The 22535-nt window shown below is 37.6% G+C and overlaps 2 protein-coding genes across 3 annotated transcripts; both read right to left on the reverse strand.

The window, feature by feature from the left end:
• Positions 1-1380: 1380 nt before the first annotated feature.
• Positions 1381-2001, reverse strand: LOC118344797. Its single transcript, XM_035686196.1, has one exon. The coding sequence runs from the start codon at positions 1999-2001 to the stop codon at positions 1381-1383; it is 621 nt and encodes a 206-aa protein (XP_035542089.1).
• A 13347-nt stretch (positions 2002-15348) lies between these two features.
• On the reverse strand, positions 15349-21782 carry LOC108987198 (RNA demethylase ALKBH10B). Of its 2 annotated transcripts, none has more exons than XM_018960073.2 (8): positions 20486-21782; positions 19555-19680; positions 18703-18800; positions 18490-18607; positions 17395-17517; positions 17173-17285; positions 16939-17093; positions 15349-16309 (listed from the first exon to the last, which is right to left on the reverse strand). In XM_018960073.2, exons 1-8 carry the CDS (start codon positions 21099-21101, stop codon positions 15595-15597), a joined length of 2064 nt encoding a protein of 687 aa, XP_018815618.2. In that variant the 5' UTR covers positions 21102-21782; the 3' UTR covers positions 15349-15594. The 2 variants fall into 2 exon arrangements, with proteins under 2 accessions (XP_018815618.2, XP_018815619.2); XM_018960074.2 differs by having other exon boundaries at positions 17395-17514; positions 20486-21781.
• Positions 21783-22535: the final 753 nt, after the last annotated feature.

Raw genomic sequence — 22535 nt, forward strand, 5'->3', positions numbered from 1 at the left:
TGATGACGTTCGAGGTGACGCTTATGGATGCCACGAAAACTGACGTTTAAGCCCATGTATGTTCTTAAATGATGTATGCACGAACGAACTATTAAAGAAAGGATAGGACTGAAATGAACTGAAAAATGAAAAGACCATTTTCGAGCTCACGCCCCAAACAATGTTTATCCATGAAAAGAAATGTTTTTGCATGAAAGGACTGTTAAATGAAAGAATGAACTGAACGAAAGCTCCAGCTCTCTAGAGCTGACATGAACGAATGAATGAATGAATGAAAAGCAAAGAAAGAAAGAAATGAAAGCATGAATGTATGAAGATACGTAACGGCCACATGAATGAATGAAAAGGATACCAATGAATGGGCAGATTGCAATGCCGGGTAAGTAGTACTGGAAGTGCACCTAGTGCTGCCCCCTATGAAAGGGATTCCCAACCCGTGGCCACGGGCGGAATCCGGGTCCAAAGGAAGACCGCTAACCCCAAACACGGGGCGTAACAGTGTGTACTGGCCTTTGAAAATGATAAGAACGAATGGATGTATGCATGTATGTACGAACGCACGAATGCACGAACCTTTAAGAAATGAAGGCACTGACGGGAGAAACGTTTAAAGAAAGGAAAGCCTTTTAAAAGGAAAAACCCCGTCCAGTGAAGTTTTCAAAAGAACGCACGTAAGCACGTATGCACGAACTCTTGAAGAAATGAAGGCACTGACGGGAGAAACGTTTTACGAAAAGGATGCCCATGTCTAAAAGAGAAAAACAAACCCCGTCTAGTGAAGTTTTCAAACGAACACACGTATGACACGTATGCATGCACGTAATAGTATGTACGAGTGATGAATGCATGAATGAAAACCTATATTGTTATATTTTAACTGTATGAAGTAATGCTTACGAGTCTTCGACTCATTTTAGTTTTTATGCATGTCCCTCCCCCCACAGGAACTGCATGATCAGGACGGACACGGCCCATGGGGAAGAACACGAAAGTCTAGGCACGAGTTTTAAACGTATAAGAGACCTTTTTATTTCAAGATTTATGTTTTTCGCTGTAAACCTATTTTATTATCAAAGCACATTTTAATTTATAAACGTGGAGTCTCGCACCCTGGATATGCAAGTAAAAAGTTTTAAATCGGACAGTAATTCCCTTCGTCCTTTAATAAAAATATTCTGTAAAAAGTCTCACCACAAGGACGGGCGTTACACAGTCCTTCCTAGCCTTAAAAACCTTTCTAATATCATCAATTAAAGAACCAACAACAGACAAATCATCTTCTTCACACTTAACAGCCATGATGACTGCCTTAGCATCACCTTTGAAAATCACTTTCTGTAGATTAAGTTCACTGCAAACCTACAATGCCTTCCATATAGCTTAACATTCTACCACTCCTGGTGTCCTCACATTCCTCCTACTATCACATGCAGCAAGCAGAGCTTCACCATCCTCATCTCTAATGATCATTCCCATCCCCATTCTTCTCAACTTCATGTCCAAAGAGGCATCCCAATTAACCTTCACAAAGTCTGCTTCAGAACGAACCCATCTTGTCTTATTAACTGGAATTGCTTCCTGCTGAACTTCAGTATTTTCCTTACTACTTGCCTGCTTATACTCCTCCAGTATCTCAATTGCTGAAGCAACCAAAATTCTCGGGCATGTTAGTCTTCTCTCAATAACAAAGGTGTTTCTTCTCAGCCAAGCTTTTCTAAACATAACAACTATCTTCTCTAGTTTGGCTTTCTCAAAAGCTTCCAACATCTTCTCCCATAACCTCAAGAAGTCACCTTTTCCCCTTTTCCATTTCTGAACACCACTCAGGCCAGTTGCCCAAACATCATTTGCTGCTAAACAATCCCAAAGCACATGTATTGTAGATTCTTCTTCTCTAGAACAAATTGGGCATAAGGGATTATCAACAATCTTTTTAAAAAATAGGTTCCTCTTCGTAGGAAGTGAATCATTTGTTGCCCTCCATAAGAAGATCTTAACCATATTTGGAACATCTAACTTCTAAATGCTCTTCCACCTATTGTCCTCCATAGAAGGCTGATATGAACCCGCGGGAAAGGAATCCCTTGAACCCACAATCAATTTGAAAACTTCCCAAGAAAGCCAAAATCAAGTCAATGGATGGAGAACCTAGACCCGATGAGAACTCGTTTCAAGAACCTAGATTATATTAAAATCTAGACCCGTTGAAGAACCCGTCTCAAGAACCCAGATTACAAAGGAGGAACGCCACAAAGGTTGTGATTTACCTTTGATAAGTTCAAAAGTTCAATTAAGAACAAGATGAGTAAAACTCAACTCACAATAAATAAATTCATCAAATTTCATAAACTTCATAATCTGATTAGAATGAGGCTACATAGAGTATTTAAAGCAAAACCTAATGAAACCCTAGATAAAATAAAACCCCATCTTCCAAAAATACCCCTGAGTGAACAGTACCGCGGCTACAGTACGCGCTACAGTAACTCGGCTACAGTAACCCTAACCCTAGTTCAATAAAATAATAATTTTCCCAACATACCCTTACATAGGCATAAACCCAATTATTCTAAGCAAATAAAATAGGTCCTTGAAATTAATTAAATAAGTTGAAAGTCTTCAAGTGTCCAAAGCCTATAAGTCATGTTGTTGCCCTTTCCATAGCTTATGAAATGAATCAAAGCATAATCTTTATCGTTTAAGCCCTTGAACTTGTATTTGGCTCATCTGGAACTTGCAACATATCTTTAAGACTAGGCCCACCTTGGTTCCCATCAAAGGCTCCCCTTTGCACCTACTTCTCATTTCAAGTTGCAGGTAGTATGCACTCCTAACAGTAAAAACCCCTTTCTTTGAAGGCCCCCAAATAGCTTTATCGTCAATTAACCCTCTGCCTAAAAAATGCTTTAACCAAGTTTTCATTCCACTCCTTTCTATCATCTCTCAACAATTCAGCTACTTTTGAATCTTCCCTAAGCACTGCTATTGGTGATTGCACTGTGAAAGATGAAGGTATATTCAGCCATTTCTGTCCACAAATTTGAATCTTCTTACCATCACCAACCCTCCACCTTATACCCTCATTAATTAGGACTCTTGCACTCCATATAATTCTCCATATCATAAAAGGTTTTTGCCCCAGCTTGACATCAAGGAAATTAGCATTCTTTAGATATTTCTCCCGAAATACCACTAATGCTAGGGAATTAAGGCACTGTAGGAGCCTCCATCCTTGTTTTGCTAATAGGGCAAGATTGAAACAACTCAGATCCCTAAAGCCTAACCCACCCTTCTCTTTTTGCCCAGCCATCTTGCTCCATTTTCTCCATTGAATCCCCCCCTTCCAATTGTTGGTTCCCCCACCAAAATTTGGAAAACATGACATTAATATCACTGCAAAGTTTAAGAGGGAGCTTAAACACACTCATGGTGTAAGTAGGTATGGCTTGTAGTACAGCTTTTATCAATATTTCTTTCACAGCCATAGACAAAAAATTATTCTTCCAACTAGATATCTTCTTCCATATTTTTTCCTTGATAATTCTAAATGTGTTGTATTTAGATCTTCCAACAAGGGTAGGTAACCCTAAATACTTTTCATAGCTACCACATGCCACTGAGTTACTAGCCTCCAAAATGCTCCTTTTATCCTCCAAAGGGGTGTTGCTACTAAAGAAAACGGATGTCTTATCCTTGTTTAGAAACTGCCCTGAGGCCTTCTCATATCTCTTTAAAATCTCTTACAACTTATTCCACTCCACAATTGTGGCTCTCCCAAACAAGATGCAGTCACCTGCAAAATGTAAGTGGTTAATAGATGTTCCCCCTCTTGCTACTTGTACCCCTCTTGCATTTCCCATCTTCTCGGATTGGTTTAGCAAACAACTCAGTCCCTAAGCACAAACAATGAAAATGTAGGGTGACAAGGGTCCCCTTGTCTAAGACCCCTAGAGGGATAAATCCTTTCACCATGATTCCTATTGACCAACACTGAATATGACACAGTTGAGACACATTTCATGATGAGATTGACCCAACTGTCACAAAAGCCTAACTTCCTCATAACAGCCTCCAAATAGGCCCATTCTATTCTATCATATGCTTTTGACATGTCAAGTTTTACTTCCATATTCCCCACCTTTCCTTTCTTCCTGGTTTTCAACGAGTGCATCAATTCATAGGCTACCATAGTGTTGTCTGAAATCAATCTACCAGGTAAAAAAGCACTCTGAATATGAGCTGTAATAACTGACAACACTTTTTAAAGTCTGTTGGAAATGGCTTTAGAGATTAGTTTGTACAAAACATTGCACAAACTAATTAGTCTGTAATCACTCACCAATATAGGCTCATTAATCTTGGGAATCAAAGCCAGAAAAGTATAATTCAAAGAGGGAATCCAGGAATTACCATTAAGAACAGACAAAGCAGCCTCACAAACCTCCTCAGCAATAAGAGTCCAGTGACTTTGATAGAAGCATGCCCTGAAACCATCTGGCCCAGGTGACTTCAAAGGGGACATATGTTTCAAGGCCTCCTCAATCTCCCTTTTAGTAAAACTCTTTGACAGCATATCATTCATGTCTATGGACACCCTTGGCTCAATACATCTTAAGCATTCTTCTAGCTCTTCCCTTGAAGGTTCCGTGGAATAAAACGGTTTTTCGAAATAAAAGCTGAAAACTCGTTCGATCTCTATGTTTCCTCTAACCCTTCTGTTCTGCTCATTAGTGACTTCCTTAATGGTGTTTCTCTTCTTTGATTTGCACAAGCATGAAAATATTTTGTATTTTTATCCCCAAGCTTGTACCAATTAACTTTTGCTCGTTGTCTTCACCTTAAGTCCTCATTCTCCAATAAAATGCTCAACTCCCTCTTTACTTTCCTTATCTCATCCATATTGAGGTTACTCTCATTTTTCTGCAGCTGCTGTAACACCATTGTTTTCTCCTCAATGTCCTCCCCTCCTCTCCTTCTTTGTCTATTCCATACCAGCAAGGCCTTTTCGCTCTTATTCAAATATGCATCCACTTTGTCCAGAGGATTCATGCAACCTCCTTCCTTTTTCCATACTTGCCTTACCACCTCTCTGCAATCACCATCTAGAGCCTAGTTTGCTTCATATTTGAAGCTTAGATTTTTAACCCAGTGTCTCTTCCTTCCCTTAAGAGCATGAGTCACCAGAAGCTTGTGGTCTGAAGTTCTTGCAGCTAAAACTTCCACCCAAGCCTCATTAAACACTTCAATCCATTCTAAATTTGCAACAGCCCTATCTAATATTTCCTTTGTGAAAGATTCTTCCTCATGCATATTACTCCAGGTATACGTCTCACCCTTCCACCCTAGATCATGCAAATTCCTTTTTAAGAGAACTTCCCTAAAATCCTCCATCTATTTTTCTGGCCTTGGCCTCCCTCCCTCTTTCTCATCATTGGAAATAATTTCATTGAAATCTCCAACTATGCACCACCCCATCAAAACTTCAGGTTTTAAAGATGCTAACAGCTCCCAAGATTCCTTCCTTTTACCCACCTCAGGCTGGCCATAAAAACCAGTAAGAAGCCATTTGACGTTTGTATCCTCTTCCTTCACCCATGCACTTATATGTCTTTGTGAATAGTTCCTTATCTCCACCTTCACCTTATCATCCCACAGAGGCAGCAAGCCACCCCCTTTTCCTACTGAGTTAACTGTAAAACATCCCTCAAACCTAAGCCTTCTCCTTAGTCTCTCAAAATTATCCCTACCACTCTTTGTTTCCATAATAAAGATTACATTGGGTTTTTTATTCTCTGTCAAACTGCAGAGATCTTGAACTGTCCAAGGGTTCCCCAACCCTCGGCAGTTCAGCTTAAGATTTTCATAATGTATGGCGGGGCTGACTTTCAGCCACCGCCACTACACTTGTGAAATCTTCATCCACTTCCTCTACCTCACCTCTTGCTTTTTTCCTCCCTTGCCTCATCAACTCCCCCTCCATCAATTCATAACCTCTTTTCGATTTGTTAAAAACAACTTCATCCCCTACCACACTCCCTCCCTTTGCTCTTGCTCTTCTCTTCCACGCCCCTTTCTTGCAAATAATATTTACTGCCCTGCTCTTCCTATCCCCTCCCATCTTTTCAGTCCCCCCATTCTCACCCATTTTATCTTCCTCAACACCCTCTGTACTAACATTTAGCCCCTTATTCACAGTTCCCTCCCCTTCGTTCTCCCTGGTTTTTTTGCCTTCCCCTTCTAAACTCTCCAAGTTCTGCATTATAGCAGGCAACTCTTCCTCTCTATTTGCTTGGAAACCATTTTTTACTCCTTTAGACCAAGAAACCTCACTATCCCCTTCCCACATAAATGAAACTGGAGCCATTTTGTAACATCCCGATCCTATATCATTAGAGACAATTACACGGATATTTTATTAGGTTTGATAATTAGATTATTATTATTATTATTATTATTATTATTATTATTATTATTATTATTATTATTATTATTATTATTATTATTATTATCAGATTTTACGTTTGTTATTTTTAATAGGATTATTATTTATATTTTTGAATTAAGTGAAATATTTTTATGGCATCCAAGCCCATGAAGTCAGGAATCAGTTTCCACGTTAGACTCGTTCTCAAACTCTCTTGCACGTACGTCTTTTCTTCTTATTCATTAGGGTTTCATGGTCTATATATATAGAACTCGTTTAGACGTAAATGTCTTCAACCCAGAGCTAGGGTTGCCGCTGCCACTGCATGCAAACCATCTGCACGACAGCAATGGCCTCCTTCCCCAAACCTGGCCACCCACACGGCAACCAGCGTGCCTCCCTGTCCAGAAACCAGCTGCGACAACTCCACGCCACCACCAGCCATCACAGTAGACAGCAGACCATCCTCAGCGGCCAAGGCACGCCGCAACAGCAACGGACGTGGAGAAGCCTCTGCTTCTCTTCCACGGTAACGACCACACGGACTCACACGGACTCACCTCTGTCTAACACTCACGAAACAGAGCAAGCCCATGCCATAGCACCGGGCACCACTCAGTGAGACGCAGCAACCGGAAAGGCCACTAGTCGACGACGGAACCACCATCAACCACGGCGACTCCAAGCTGCCCAGATCACGCCGAAGCCACCACCGGCCACCATAGAATTCATCGGACGCACCTCTGTTTTGCACTTCCGAAACAGAGCAACCGAACCACTGTTTTGCCGGAGTCCACCCCAGAAGACATCGGAGCACCACCCATGGTGCCAGAAACCGCCGACCAGCTCTTCCCCGTGGCATCTACTCCATCCCGGTTGGCCTTCGACCCTCAGCCACCCAGCTCTGTGCGTGCGCCTCCCTCTCTCTCGGTTGCACTGCCGCATGGTTCTTTTCCTTCGGCGTCGCACCACCACAGTCGAGCCCCAGTCGCGCCGCCGTGACCCCCGCCAGCAACCCAGAACCACCGCACGTCAGCTTATCTCTCGGTGAGCCCTTGCTTCGCGCGTCTCTCTCTCCCGAGCTCTCTATTTTTCTGCTGCAGAGTATATATATTTACGTATTTGCTTTAGGTTTCAGTTTAAGTGTTAGTAGATGAAATTACAAGTATGCCCTTTCTAATCTAGTATCTTGAAGCAGTGTTTTTAAGTATAATTATATTTATAACCTTACGTTTAAGTATATGTTAATTATGTATATTGTTATGTCATTTTTAATTAAAGTTGAGTTTAATATTTCAAGTTGAGTTTAATTTTGTTAAGTAAATATATTAGTCAAATGCTCTTTTTATTAAGAAATTGTTTAAGGAATTTAAAATGTGTTTTGAAGTACATCATGAAGCCTATTATTTTAGTTAGTTTTCTTTTACCTATTTAGTCAGACTTTAATGAAATTATTATGTTATATTTTAAAAAGAATTAAGGAATATGTTATGAGTTTTGAATAATATTATGATTAAGTCTACTTTTATTAATCGAAGGCTTTCACCAATTATTTTAGATTTATATATATTTATATACAGTTAAATTATATTTGAAAGATTAGATATCATATTTCAGCAGTAAGAGTTGTTAATTTATTTTGAACGATTTATTTAAATGATATTAATATTTATTAGATTTCTTATAAGATTTAATCATTATGTTAAGAAATGAAACTTATTTTAAGAATTGAAGTTTTATGACGTATTTTAAATAGTTCAAGTATTCTACTAAGTTTTAATATGTTATCAGTATTTTAAGTAATTTAAATACTAGGATTTATTGATTATAGTGTTAAACAAAATATTTGTTTGACTACCTTTTAGAATTCTGAATTTAGTTAAGTAAGATATTAGTATTTATTTTATTTCCAAACAATTTAGTGATAGTTATTTATTGAATATAGGTCTCAAGTTACGAAGTATTATTCAAGAAGAAACGCATCGAGGTAAGTAAATTTGATCATAAATTAGGATCATCATAGTTAGCTTATATGTATGTATTATTCAAGCCAGTTCTTTGATAGCCATGATTTATGAACCGCTCATGTACAAGCATGTCATCCAGCATAGCATATGATCATGTCATTCCGCATCATGTTTCAGTTTCAGAAATTATAGTTATGTATGTATTATGTCATGCATCTCATGTGTATAAGACACATAAGCCATCTTAATTTCAATTGTAAGATAAAAATCAGATCAGTTAATAAGATGGCCATTCAGATGCATGGCACCAATGCAGTCCAGTTTTAGGGTGGTGTGCAAGCCACGAACTCAGTCGTGGTCCACCATAGTATGCTAGAATACTATCAGCAGTTCCCCTTGCTGCAGCAGGATGTGGGGCTGGTGCACAACCTTGCACACAGGGTTAAGTGTGTTGGCCAGTCAGATAAGTAAGATAAATCAGTAAGTTAGTTCAGAAAATTCAGTCATACATAGCATAAGCATTAGCATGAACAGTCATAAATTTTAAGTTCAGCATGAAAGTTCTTATGAAAATTTTATGTTTATTACGTTTTCGTTATGATAGATTTCTTACTGAGTCATCGACTCATTTTAGTTTATTTTCATGTTTTTAATTACCCAGGTGAAGATGATGATTACGAGCAGGCAAGCCAGGAGTAGAAGGAGCATTTTAGTTTTGTTCAGACTTTTTAAAATAAAATGTGTCTTTTATGATGAATTTATTCAGTTATTTCTTTAATGTTTTTGGGAAGACATTTTTTTACTAGACCTTTTATTTCATAATAAATTACTTCAGTTTATTTTTCAATTATGAAATTAGAGAATCGTTTGCCGGGTTATTTTTCATGAAAAATACGTGACACACCTAGCCTACGGGAAGGGGGTGTTACAATTTGGTATCAGAGCCCGTCGATTCTGTAGACTTTTCAAAAAAAAAAAAAACGCTCCTAGCCTGCTCGCGAGTAATCAAGGTTTGTTTAGGGTTGAATACTTTATGGTTTTTGCCAGTAGAGTTATTATTTATGTGAATATCGATATATTAGTTCATGGTTACATTAGATTATGGCACCTTACTCGAGGAATTTATGTAGCATGGATATCTAGAATTTTATGAGAATTATGTATACTAGGGTTACGTGTCAATCTGGTTATGACAGTGTAATTGATTGACGGAAGGTGAAGTTGGGAAACTCTTACCTTTAAGATTGATAGTGTATCTAGCTCAGGAGAATGGGTGAAGATGACTTATTTGATGGAGTCTTATTTAAATTAGAGAATGTAATTAGTTGGTTTTGGAGATTATGGCAAAAAAATTTGCATATGGTGTTTGGTATTTCACAATGTCTGACGGAAGGTGTATTATAGGTAATATGATTCTCTCGTCTAACATGAATAGTGGAAAAAAAAAAAAAGATTTTAGTAAAAATCTCATGTGTCGCTGAGTTAGATAAACAATAGAGCTATTGAAAGAAAGTGTGAAGTCAATATATTTTTGTGATACGAGAATTTAAGGTTTACAAGTAGAAGATGATGATTTAAGTATACGTATGCCTGAGACATGCACATTAAAGTTTTAATGATTTGGTCGACAATTATTAGATAATAGTACCAGATGTCGAGGTTTGATTTGAAAGTTTAATTGATGTTGCTATACTTATAATTGGAGTTGTGGACCCATAACCTTAGGCATATGATCATTGCGGTATTTCATTTTTGAGAATTTTAGAATTGAGATATTTATAGACTTCAAGCTTTGGAGAATTTTAAATTGCTTCTTATTTGAGTTTATTATTATATGAGGAGATTTTTTTTTTTTTTATCATTTTTATGCGAAGAGTTTATTTATTATTTTATGTGGAGACAGTTACTTATTATTAGTTGGAGAAAGATAACAGCTTGAGTGATATTATTAATAGGTTTTTGAGCAACGAGGTATATACTTTAGGCTTTTATTGTATTTCTAAAGTTTGTGATCATTTATAGTAAGTGCACGGGTAAAAGGATATGCGAGACTTAGGAATGAATAAATGAGGTTTAAAATTTTGAAATGTTAGGCTCGACTAAATGATCGAAGATCTAAAATAGAAACATGGAAATAATGTGATGGACAAATTTGTAGGTTGCTGGAGGTATTAGCAAATTCCGAGGACGGAATTTTTGTAAGGAGGGGAGTTTGTAACATCCCGATCCTATATCATTAGAGAATTTTACACGGATATTTTATTAGGTTTGATAATTAGATTATTATTATTATTATTATTATTATTATTATTATTATTATTATTATTATTATTATTATTATTATTATCAGATTTTACGTTTGTTATTTTTAATAGGATTATTATTTATATTTTTGAATTAAGTGAAATATTTTTATGGCATCCAAGCCCATGAAGTCAGGAATCAGTTTCCACGTTAGACTCGTTCTCAAACTCTCTTGCACGTACGTCTTTTCTTCTTATTCATTAGGGTTTCATGGTCTATATATATAGAACTCGTTTAGACGTAAATGTCTTCAACCCAGAGCTAGGGTTGCCGCTGCCACTGCATGCAAACCATCTGCACGACAGCAATGGCCTCCTTCCCCAAACCTGGCCACCCACACGGCAACCAGCATGCCTCCCTGTCCAGAAACCAGCTGCGACAACTCCACGCCACCACCAGCCATCACAGTAGACAGCAGACCATCCTCAGCGGCCAAGGCACGCCGCAACAGCAACGGACGTGGAGAAGCCTCTGCTTCTCTTCCACGGTAACGACCACACGGACTCACACGGACTCACCTCTGTCTAACACTCACGAAACAGAGCAAGCCCATGCCATAGCACCGGGCACCACTCAGTGAGACGCAGCAACCGGAAAGGCCACTAGTCGACGACGGAACCACCATCAACCACGGCGACTCCAAGCTGCCCAGATCACGCCGAAGCCACCACCGGCCACCATAGAATTCATCGGACGCACCTCTGTTTTGCACTTCCGAAACAGAGCAACCGAACCACTGTTTTGCCGGAGTCCACCCCAGAAGACATCGGAGCACCACCCATGGTGCCAGAAACCGCCGACCAGCTCTTCCCCGTGGCATCTACTCCATCCCGGTTGGCCTTCGACCCTCAGCCACCCAGCTCTGTGCGTGCGCCTCCCTCTCTCTCGGTTGCACTGCCGCATGGTTCTTTTCCTTCGGCGTCGCACCACCACAGTCGAGCCCCAGTCGCGCCGCCGTGACCCCCGCCAGCAACCCAGAACCGCCGCACGTCAGCTTATCTCTCGGTGAGCCCTTGCTTCGCGCGTCTCTCTCTCCCGAGCTCTCTGTTTTTCTGCTGCAGAGTATATATATTTACGTATTTGCTTTAGGTTTCAGTTTACTAAGTGTTAGTAGATGAAAGTACAAGTATGCCCTTTCTAATCTAGTATCTTGAAGCAGTGTTTTTAAGTATAATTATATTTATAACCTTACGTTTAAGTATATGTTAATTATGTATATTGTTATGTCATTTTTAATTAAAGTTGAGTTTAATATTTCAAGTTGAGTTTAATTTTGTTAAGTAAATATATTAGTCAAATGCTCTTTTTATTAAGAAATTGTTTAAGGAATTTAAAATGTGTTTTGAAGTACATCATGAAGCCTATTATTTTAGTTAGTTTTCTTTTACCTATTTAGTCAGACTTTAATGAAATTATTATGTTATATTTTAAAAAGAATTAAGGAATATGTTATGAGTTTTGAATAATATTATGATTAAGTCTACTTTTATTAATCGAAGGCTTTCACCAATTATTTTAGATTTATATATATTTATATACAGTTAAATTATATTTGAAAGATTAGATATCATATTTCAGCAGTAAGAGTTGTTAATTTATTTTGAACGATTTATTTAAATGATATTAATATTTATTAGATTTCTTATAAGATTTAATCATTATGTTAAGAAATGAAACTTATTTTAAGAATTGAAGTTTTATGACGTATTTTAAATAGTTCAAGTATTCTACTAAGTTTTAATATGTTATCAGTATTTTAAGTAATTTAAATACTAGGATTTATTGATTATAGTGTTAAACAAAATATTTGTTTGACTACCTTTTAGAATTCTGAATTTAGTTAAGTAAGATATTAGTATTTATTTTATTTCCAAACAATTTAGTGATAGTTATTTATTGAATATAGGTCTCAAGTTACGAAGTATTATTCAAGAAGAAACGCATCGAGGTAAGTAAATTTGATCATAAATTAGGATCATCATAGTTAGCTTATATGTATGTATTATTCAAGCCAGTTCTTTGATAGCCATGATTTATGAACCGCTCATGTACAAGCATGTCATCCAGCATAGCATATGATCATGTCATTCCGCATCATGTTTCAGTTTCAGAAATTATAGTTATGTATGTATTATGTCATGCATCTCATGTGTATAAGACACATAAGCCATCTTAATTTCAAGTGTAAGATAAAAATCAGATCAGTTAATAAGATGGCCATTCAGATGCATGGCACCAATGCAGTCCAGTTTCAGGGTGGTGTGCAAGCCACGAACTCAGTCGTGGTCCACCATAGTATGCTAGAATACTATCAGCAGTTCCCCTTGCTGCAGCAGGATGTGGGGCTGGTGCACAACCTTGCACACAGGGTTAAGTGTGTTGGCCAGTCAGATAAGTAAGATAAATCAGTCAGTTAGTTCAGAAAATTCAGTCATACATAGCATAAGCATTAGCATGAACAGTCATAAATTTTAAGTTCAGCATGAAAGTTCTTATGAAAATTTTATGTTTATTACGTTTTCGTTATGATAGATTTCTTACTGAGTCATCGACTCATTTTAGTTTATTTTCATGTTTTTAATTACCCAGGTGAAGATGATGATTACGAGCAGGCAGGCCAGGAGTAGAAGGAGCATTTTAGTTTTGTTCAGACTTTTTAAAATAAAATGTGTCTTTTATGATGAATTTATTCAGTTATTTCTTTAATGTTTTTGGGAAGACATTTTTTTACTAGACCTTTTATTTCATAATAAATTACTTCAGTTTATTTTTCAATTATGAAATTAGAGAATCGCTTGCCGGGTTATTTTTCATGAAAAATACGTGACACACCTAGCCTACGAGAAGGGGGTGTTACACATTTCCTGTTTTCCTCTCCCTTCCTCACTCATTTTTTCTTTCTGATTTTCTTTCCTCCCATTAGTAAAACTACTATAATTTCTTGCTCTTGGTCCTTGACTAGCCCTCAGCCAAGCCCCATATTGCTCTTCCCCCTCTTTAACCCCTTCTAGCCCACCACACCCTGATTCACCATGCATGATACAACCACATGTGAAACAGATTCTAGGCAATTTTTCATAGCTAAAAGGTATCCATAGACTTTCTCCTCTCACCTGTATTGTTCTTCCTCTGGGAATAGGCAACATGATATTTAATTTTATTTGAACTCTCAAAAAAAACCCCCAACCACTACCATCAATTTGAGTGTCCACCTCCTCCACTCGTCCCACCGTCCCCCCAATATGCTCTCCACGAGCTTTATTCATATATGATAAGGGCAAGTTATACATCCTCACCCAGAAACTTTCAAACTCAAAGTTCATCCACTGTGGAGGAATGAAACCATCGAAGTTCTTCATTACAATCAATTGATTATCAAAAAGCCATGGTCTCCCCCCGCCCACACTCTTTCCTTATCTGCTGTAGTATTGCAGGTAATGACAAAGGTATTTGTACATACCTCCAAAAAAGTTGCTGCCTTACTTATTCTCCACACCTTAACCATGGTTGAATCCAGCACCTCCTTACTGCTGATATATCTCGACGAGCATACTTTCCCCACTATGCTTCTGCTTTCTTTATAATTCAGTTCCTCGTCTTCTTCATCCTCCAAAATAATATTTGTTGCCTTCCATTCTGATAATCGCAACTTCCTCCATTTTTCCTCTAATTATGTTACCCTCTCCATGCTTCTCTGTTGTACCTTACCACCTTTAACAATTGTCACCCGCCACGGCAATGGTGATAAGCAGAAAAATTCCACCACGAACCCGCACCTTTCCGTTGTAACCACCTTCTAACACCTCATGCCGAAAGATGCACACTCGCACTTCACCTCTTTCTTTTCAGAGAGAAAAGAGCGAATAATTCTACCAATTTACTAATATTTGAAAGGAAAACTTGAGGTAGCTCTCAGGTCTGATGGGATTTGGGAATTATCGGAGAGGCAAAAGAAAATGGTTTTTAAAAACTTCGTCTGAATTAATTATCTGGAAAAGAATAGTTCATTTTTCTGGATAGTTAATTTTCAGTTTGACTTATTTACGGATACTTTTTTATATTAAAAAGAAAAAAAGCATGAAAAGAACAAAGAATCAGTTATTTTAGCACCCCCTTTTTACAGCTATATACCAAACTAAACTACTGGTTTTTTTTTTATATTAAAAAGAAAAAGAGCGTGAAAAGAAGAAAGATATTTGTTTGTACGTCTTGAAGTTTATGGCTCTATGGTTGAATTGTTTATAGCTGGTGGTTGGTAAATTGTTTTTACGACATGCTTTGGACACCATGTTTGTCAGAGTCAAACCGACCTGTGGAGGATTTCAAGCTGTACACCTTTCTATGATTCCAAAATCCTGAACCGGTGTAATGCACTTGCATCACACAAATGAAGTAAATAATTTAGCTTTTCATAAATGGAACGTGACTATTTGAACCCAAAAATTCGAATCTTAGATTAAGAGTACACCCAAGACCAAAACCATACCACTTGACTCAACTCATAGGGGTTAATTTCAAAAGTTAGACTTTCTGCAAGAGGCGCGCAATGGGGCTGCATAGCTAAAAGCCTAAAACGAATCCCAAACCAAAACTTTTTTTTTTTTTTATAACCCCAAATCATAACTTAAGAGCTTGATACCATAGAAACAACAGTTTAAAAAAAGAAAAAAAACCAAGTTTTCCAACTACTGTAAAAGTTCATGTAATGAGACAACAAAAAAGGGTTAGAGGGCAAGGGATTCCAAAGAGAACTGACGAGTTCTTCCTCCCTTAGTACCTCTCTCATTAGTATGCCATGTGAATGTTGCCGCTCTTTACATTTGCTTCAAACTCATTGAAGTTGGCAACCTACCCCTTTTCCTCAGTAGGAACTCTCTCTCTCTCTCTCTCTCTCTCTCTCTAAACTGCTCCGGCTGGCTGGCTTGCCACCGCATTGTCAACAGTCTGCTGTTCTTCCTTCACCATTGCTCGTCCACTGCCAGTTCCATCAACACTTCCATTACAGTCTTGCCTTTGTGTTTTCCCTTCTGATTTTCCTTTAGGGAAAGGACTTGCACTGTCGTTAGATTTCCCTGAACCATTTTCTTTTTCAGACAGGGAAGCCGTCTCGGCAGAAATGTTCACCTCACCTGCAGTACCTTGTAACAGTTGAGGAGATGAAGAATTACCAGAGCCGGGTGGAGGAAGGAAAACACCAGTGCCAGGAACAGAGAAGCAAGGTGGAGGATGCCTTGGTGGTGCAGCTGGCCATCCAGTTGAACCAGGTGGCATGGGAACTGGTGCAGGGAAAGGAATGGCTGGTGGAGTGGGCACAAAAACTGGCGGGATGCTATTTGGTGGACGAATGGGTGGGGCTGGCAGCACACCAGTAGTTGGAACGGCAACATAGTTCTTTGGTGCCATATGGTGGCGAATATGATTGGGAGATCTACTGGGTGGGGGACCCCAATGGGATGATGGCGCTACCACAGGTGAAGGAAAACGTTGACCATCATTAGGTGTGGATTTCTTTGGTTGAGACTTTGTGAAAGTAACTAGTATTCTTTGTTTGCGGAGGGAGGGAATCGCATGCCGTGCAAAATCTGTAGATTTCCCTTGCATTACTAGGAGAGACCTGTGATTCTCATGGTAATAAACATCATATCAGGAATCAGCAAAACTTCAGATGAATCTCATTAATTACAAATTTGCAAGTCAAAAACCTGTGGGAAAATAAATAGATATTCTGTCTATGATGATATAAAATGCCCATTGATATAAACATCATATCAGAAATCAGGACTTCTAAAAGAGATGAATCTCATAAATTAAAAATTGCAAGTCAAGAAACTAGTGGGAAGATAAATAGATTTGAATGTCTATGATGATATAAAATGCCCATTGATCATTACGATACGTTCATCACTTCCAAAGGATGCAAACATTTGAATCTCTACTTGCTACGTGTATTTACAAAAGATGATCCTGATGGTTCTACGTATATTTTTCTGAAGACGTGAATAATAAGGCCGCTGTTAGTTGACAATGTATTTCTACCCTAATATATTTTTTGATAAGTGTATTTTTACCCTAATATGGACTGAAATTTTCAAGCACATCATGCTATGAAGCTACCAACTTTCTTAGAAAATGATAATAGACGAGTACCCAAATGATCAAACAGCACTAGTCATTTCAGTGTGTTTGAAGAGATAATGGGTTGCTCAGAGAGAAAGAGAGAGAGAAGGGATTCAAATTAATTACCCAGGTGCAAGAGAAAGCTTGAGCGATCCTCTAAAATCCCCAGGATGATCTATTTTAATTAACCTTCCAAAAGTCATTTCACAGTGTGTCAAAAAAAGGATGCAAACAGGCCTCCCAAACCAGGAAGGGAACGTGTGTGGCTGTGAGTGATCACCCTGCGAATATCACGGTAAAATTAGGCTAACTTCACAAATGATAGGTAAAATGACCAAAGAAAATACCGTAATGAACAACCTCATTATAGAAATCAATAATGCAAGAGTCTGGCTTCGAAGTCAAAATTTGCAAGGCTAAAATGCGTTCAATAACATCTTGTAGCAAGGAAGGGATGGATTCTATTTTCCGATCTGCAAAATTTATTTAAAACAGAATCCATGAAAACGGAACATAATTTCCAAACCACTCAAAGAACTCAGAACTTTTAATCGAAAGAACATCTTTGTGAAAAGAGTATGCCTTTGGAGGTTCCAACTGCATTATCCTCTTCGGGAGGCGCATCTGCAATAGGAAGACCTAGCTGAATCATCTCTCTTCCATGTCCTTTCATAGGCCTCTTTGAGACCACATACGTCTGACCTGCTTCTTGTAATAACAAAGATTTAGCTATTATTATTGTTGTTGTTGTTATTATTTCTTTACCAAAACAGGAATCTTCACTATTATTTAAGGACACAAAATTGCCTCAAAGAAACCTACAAGTGATTTCATGACCAGAGGTAATGAAAGATTTTTTTATTTTATTTTTATAAGAGGTAATGAAACAATAAAATATTTTTATATTAATGAAACTATCAAATATACTAGGCATCATAATTGCTTTTTTCCAGACATGCATACACAGTTTGGACCTGCCCTCTCTCTTGCTTTGGCCAGAAAGGAGACTAGACCATGTTTAGAGGGGACAAAATAATAACATCAGTAGTGAAAGCAGTTGCGATGGAAGTATTATTAAGCTTTTACGTGGAAGGTTTTTCTCTAGAGAGCAAATAAATGGACAACCTCAAGATATGGGGAAGACAACTCTCTTACAATGATTTTTTTTTTTAAGTACATCTCTCTTAAAATGATAATACAGCCAATACAAGAACCCCTTATAGTATCCCCAAGAATTTATGACAATACTCAGTGAAGCAAATGCAAGCAAGAATTTATGACACAATATCCCTCAATGGTAGAGTTGCACAATGCAATTTAAGCAAAGAAAGTTAAAAAGTGAAAATTTTCCAATCACTTCATTCCAACAATCTAAATGGACTATATTTAAAATTAAAAATAAGATACATAAAATTTTCAACTTCCAGTTCAGAATTGAATAATGAGGTAGCAGCACATGTAGGTTCGTACTCAGATAATGTGCTCTATTAATCACAGAGAATCACCAGTTTTCAAAATTTTGTGACTCAGATGTCATCTGACTTCAATAATGGCATCTGAATTTCCAAATGCAACAGGGAAATTATATGAAGATCTTAGAGACTTTCTTAGAGGGAGGAGAAGCAAAATGAAGAGCTCCTGTGCTTGTGAACAAAGATACAGCATTACTAAACTTGCCTTGAAATTTTCCTCTTTTTCCTGAGGCCCTCAAATCATTTACCAATGAAACAAGCTTTTGAACTTCCAAGTCATCAAATAATTCTTCATAGTTTTTCAGCCCGTCAACCACGTTAACCTATAAGAAAAATAGGTGAATTACAAAAGCAGAAAAAAATGTTAAAATTTCCATTTGAAGCATAGATATACTCAAAATTATTGGTAGAGTACTACCATCTTCCCTTCGAACATTTCAGTGCCAACAAAAGTTTTAGGAACGGTAGCAAGATTCTGCTTCTCATTCTGATTTTGTTCCGGTTGCAATTGATTCTCTAGCAGAACATTAAATGAATCCAGTTCAAATTCAATAATAAGAATGTGTACAATTAAAATAAAACTTAGTACGGCATACAGTTTAGGCCCTGTTTGGCTACAGATATGGTTTCATCTCATCTCATCTCATCATTACAACTTTTCTAAATTCTCATACAAAATTTAATAAACAATTCAACTTTTTCAAATCTCAAAACAATAATAATATTCTAACAATATTTTATTCAATTCATCTAAAACCATCTCATCTCATCTCACTATCCAAATGAGCCCTTAGTGTTGCTAAGTTAAGTAATAAACAATGTTAGTCCCAATATGGTAAGCACTATTAGTACTATCCATGCAACAGAGAGAGAGAGAGAGAGAGAGTTTGTTTTGTGTTTTGACAAGTTAAATCCATGCTAAAAGAGATAGGTCCTATTCCGGATAAAAACGTTTCCTATATATGTGCTAACTGCAAGTCCTCTATGATAAAGGGGGGCCAGAATAGCTTTCAATTTACATTCTACATAGCATTGCGGCGTCCTTCCCTATTTCTGACCAATCAATTGATGAAACTCACACAATCTATAATCCATGATCTGATGGATGCCATGACAGCCAGTGTCATCAAGTCCTGACAAGTTTTGGACTCCCCCCACACTATTAGAGAACTTTCTAATAATTACAGTACCTCCCCAAAAAAAAAAAAGGAAAAAGAAAAAGGGAAGGCAAACCGACACATCCCAAAAGGAAACTGAAGAGAGGTTATACCTTTGGAACTAGACGTGCATACATCTTCTAACACCTTGGCTTCGGAGTCTAAGTTGCCACAAGCAATTCCTTCCAAACTTCCTGAACTCTTCAGACTGCTATTTTTTAGAGGCTTTGTGCCAGAATCTGAATCAGCCACCAGAAAAGCATACATCAGTTTTGTCAGGTAGCTGACTCAAATAAAAGATGTCTTTTCAAACAATCGCATCTTCAATTATTTGTCTATATCTGATACCGAATTTGTGTGATCAAGATAAGGCATGAAAAAGGATGTGTAGAACCTTCATAGCAAGAGTGAGAACTGTTAGTCATGTGACCATTTTATGATAAAAAAAGAAAAAGAAAAAGAAAGTCATAATTTTTCCCATAAACCAAGGATGAGGCAGGAGCAGCACAAACATATAGCCAATTAAAGTTTCGAGAATTATAAGCTTTCTAACTACCAAACAACTCAAGATATTGGCAGTACTGTAATATCATATCAAAACATGCATGCACACAGATCTATTAAAATGTTCTGTACATGAAAACAGTCCATTGCAAAATAAGTTTGTTGCGATTATAAATTCAAGCAGCAAGGAATAAGACAAAGCAGCTAAAAAAGAATGACATAATTCCAAAATGGGAAGGTGACCAAAGCTTAACAAAGAAACTATAAGGTAGTAGAGCCATTACCTTATTAACTCAAAACTAAACTAACGAATTACCCAAATGAAAAACACCTTCCTATTCAAAATATTAACGTTATAAAGATCCATGAAAAACATGTTTCAAAGAAGTTAATTTCCTACCCAAAAACATCAGCTTCAGATCACTAAAATTACCAATGCCATAAGCAAGCTACTTATGAGAAGCAATCCAGCAAGGAATATATCATTCAACACATTGCAATAACAGCACAATTATGAAAAAAACTAACCCAACAGATTACCTTTTCTCTCCTCTCCAAGTGATGAATACTCATCATCCAACTTCCCAACCTCAACTGTCTCAAACCCCCCATTGCCTTTCTCAGAACCCACCACACCACTCAATGAATTACAATCATGGCCATGAGATTCTGAACTAGAATTATGCCATTCCTTCTCAGCCTCAATCCTCTGCACTGGCTTAATCCCCACAGCAGATCTCTTAAAGTCCTTACCCCCGGCTTTCAAAGTCTCAGAATGCCGCTGCTGCCTCCTCCACGCTACCTGTTGCAACGCATATATAACCTCAGCCACCGAAAAGTACTGCTGCATATGTAGCACCGGGTTCCAATTACACCGCCTCTGTTGTATACACCCTATAACATTATCGTACTCGCCCAGGTCGCCCACGGTGCGCATATGGTGACACAAAGAGTCAATTATCGCATTGGCAGCGGCAAATTCGCCCCGCAGCCACGAGATAAACCCATCCCGCTCATCCGGGAACCACTGTCGGTGGTAGTGCTGGTGGATCTCACCCCCACCTCCACCGCCACCAGCGCCACCGACACCGACACTCCCACCGCTCGGAAACTGCATTTTGTCCGATAGAACCACATTTCCCGATGGCATTGCCATGAGAACCAACACTACTGCAACATCTATCGTATGCTCAGTGTACTACTTGGATCTAAGCAGATAAAGCACGCGAAAATCTTAAATTCAAAGTTTAACAGGTAAATACAATAAAATTAAATATCAAATCCAGCCAAAATAAGACGTAGAGCCTATGCAATATTTCAAAAATAAACAAAATTTCGAAACAAATAGCAAGCAAAATTCAGTAAAAACAAAATGCAATAATCGAACTGGGTTCCCGATAATCTTTTATTTTTTTATGTATTTTTATCGACCAGATCGGACAAGCTCGCTGAATTTGAAGAAATGGAACCAGAATATTTCCAAAAATCGCCAAATGGTGGATGGTGGGGTTGAAAAGCTCAGATCTGAAAATGGGATACGCGGAATATGGGACAGTGTTTGCGAGTGTGTGAGGGTACATATACGAACAGTTACGTGAAGATAAGGAGTTCTCTTTTATGTAGTTTTTGTATTGTATGCGTGAAGTTACAAACAAGATCAAGATCTAGGGTTTGTGATGGGTTTCCGATGATTATGTGGGTGTCTTTTTTTTTTCTTTTTTTCTTTTTTGTGTGTGAGAGAAGAAAATGTGAGAGTGAAATGGCTAATTCAGCACACAAGTGCCTAATGGTCTCAAATGTTGGCTGATAAGTAAGGAAGAGAGAAGGGGGACACTCTTTTCTCGTTTTGTTTGTTCTTTATATGTATAATGTAATGTATAATGTATGTCTGTACTTACTTAGGTTCTTGGTTTGGTTTGGTTTGGTGCCGATGGAAGTTCTCAGATCGTGTGGGATCGCAACCAGGACAACAGAATATTCGTGAATGTAGTAGGGGTGCTTTGGTCGTTTACTTGATCGAGCCTTGCAAGTTAAATATTTATTTGAGAAATATTACATATACAAAGAGGTTATATAAAATAAATCTACAAATTGATATAATTTCTTGAAATTTGTTAGATCTACTTTATAATAAAAATAATTTTACAATTTGATGTACAGGCACGGACCTACATTGATGCTTGGGGGCTACCCCCAACAAATTTTTATTATTTAAGAACTTGTTTTAGTATATGATTTTTTTTTAAATGTCCTAATATAAAGATAATTTGTCCCTAAAACATTTTCAAAAGTCTTACTTAGTATTTAGTTGTCTAGATTTTTTTTAGTTTTTCAACAATTTTTCATACTCCATCTATTTTTTGTCATTATTAAAATCTCACATTCTTTTTTTTTCACATCTCATAAGATGCAAAAAAATATATTGATCTCTTTTTATAAGCTATTTAGTAAATCTACAACCTCATTTTTCTTATTTATTTACATTTTTATTTTCAAGTCTTCCATTAGCTAATTTATTAATTTAAATTAGTTTTGTTAATAAGTACATATGTACTACTATCGAATTAGCAATTAGGAATAAAGGAAAAGA

Source organism: Juglans regia, chromosome 16 (genome assembly GCF_001411555.2).
Source record: "Juglans regia cultivar Chandler chromosome 16, Walnut 2.0, whole genome shotgun sequence".
NCBI classification, from domain to species: domain Eukaryota; kingdom Viridiplantae; phylum Streptophyta; class Magnoliopsida; order Fagales; family Juglandaceae; genus Juglans; species Juglans regia.

Coding starts and splice junctions, on each gene's coding strand:
- LOC118344797 (XM_035686196.1), bottom strand. CDS start 2,001: ATGGTTAAGATCTTCTTATGGAGGGCAACAAATGATTCACTTCCTACG.
- LOC108987198 (XM_018960073.2), bottom strand. CDS start 21,101: ATGGCAATGCCATCGGGAAATGTGGTTCTATCGGACAAAATGCAGTTT. Junction 18,801..19,554: donor ATGCACGTCTAGTTCCAAAG/GTATAACCTCTC, acceptor ATGTTCTGCTAG/AGAATCAATTGCAACCGGAA. Junction 17,286..17,394: donor TGCAGTTGGAACCTCCAAAG/GCATACTCTTTT, acceptor TAAATTTTGCAG/ATCGGAAAATAGAATCCATC.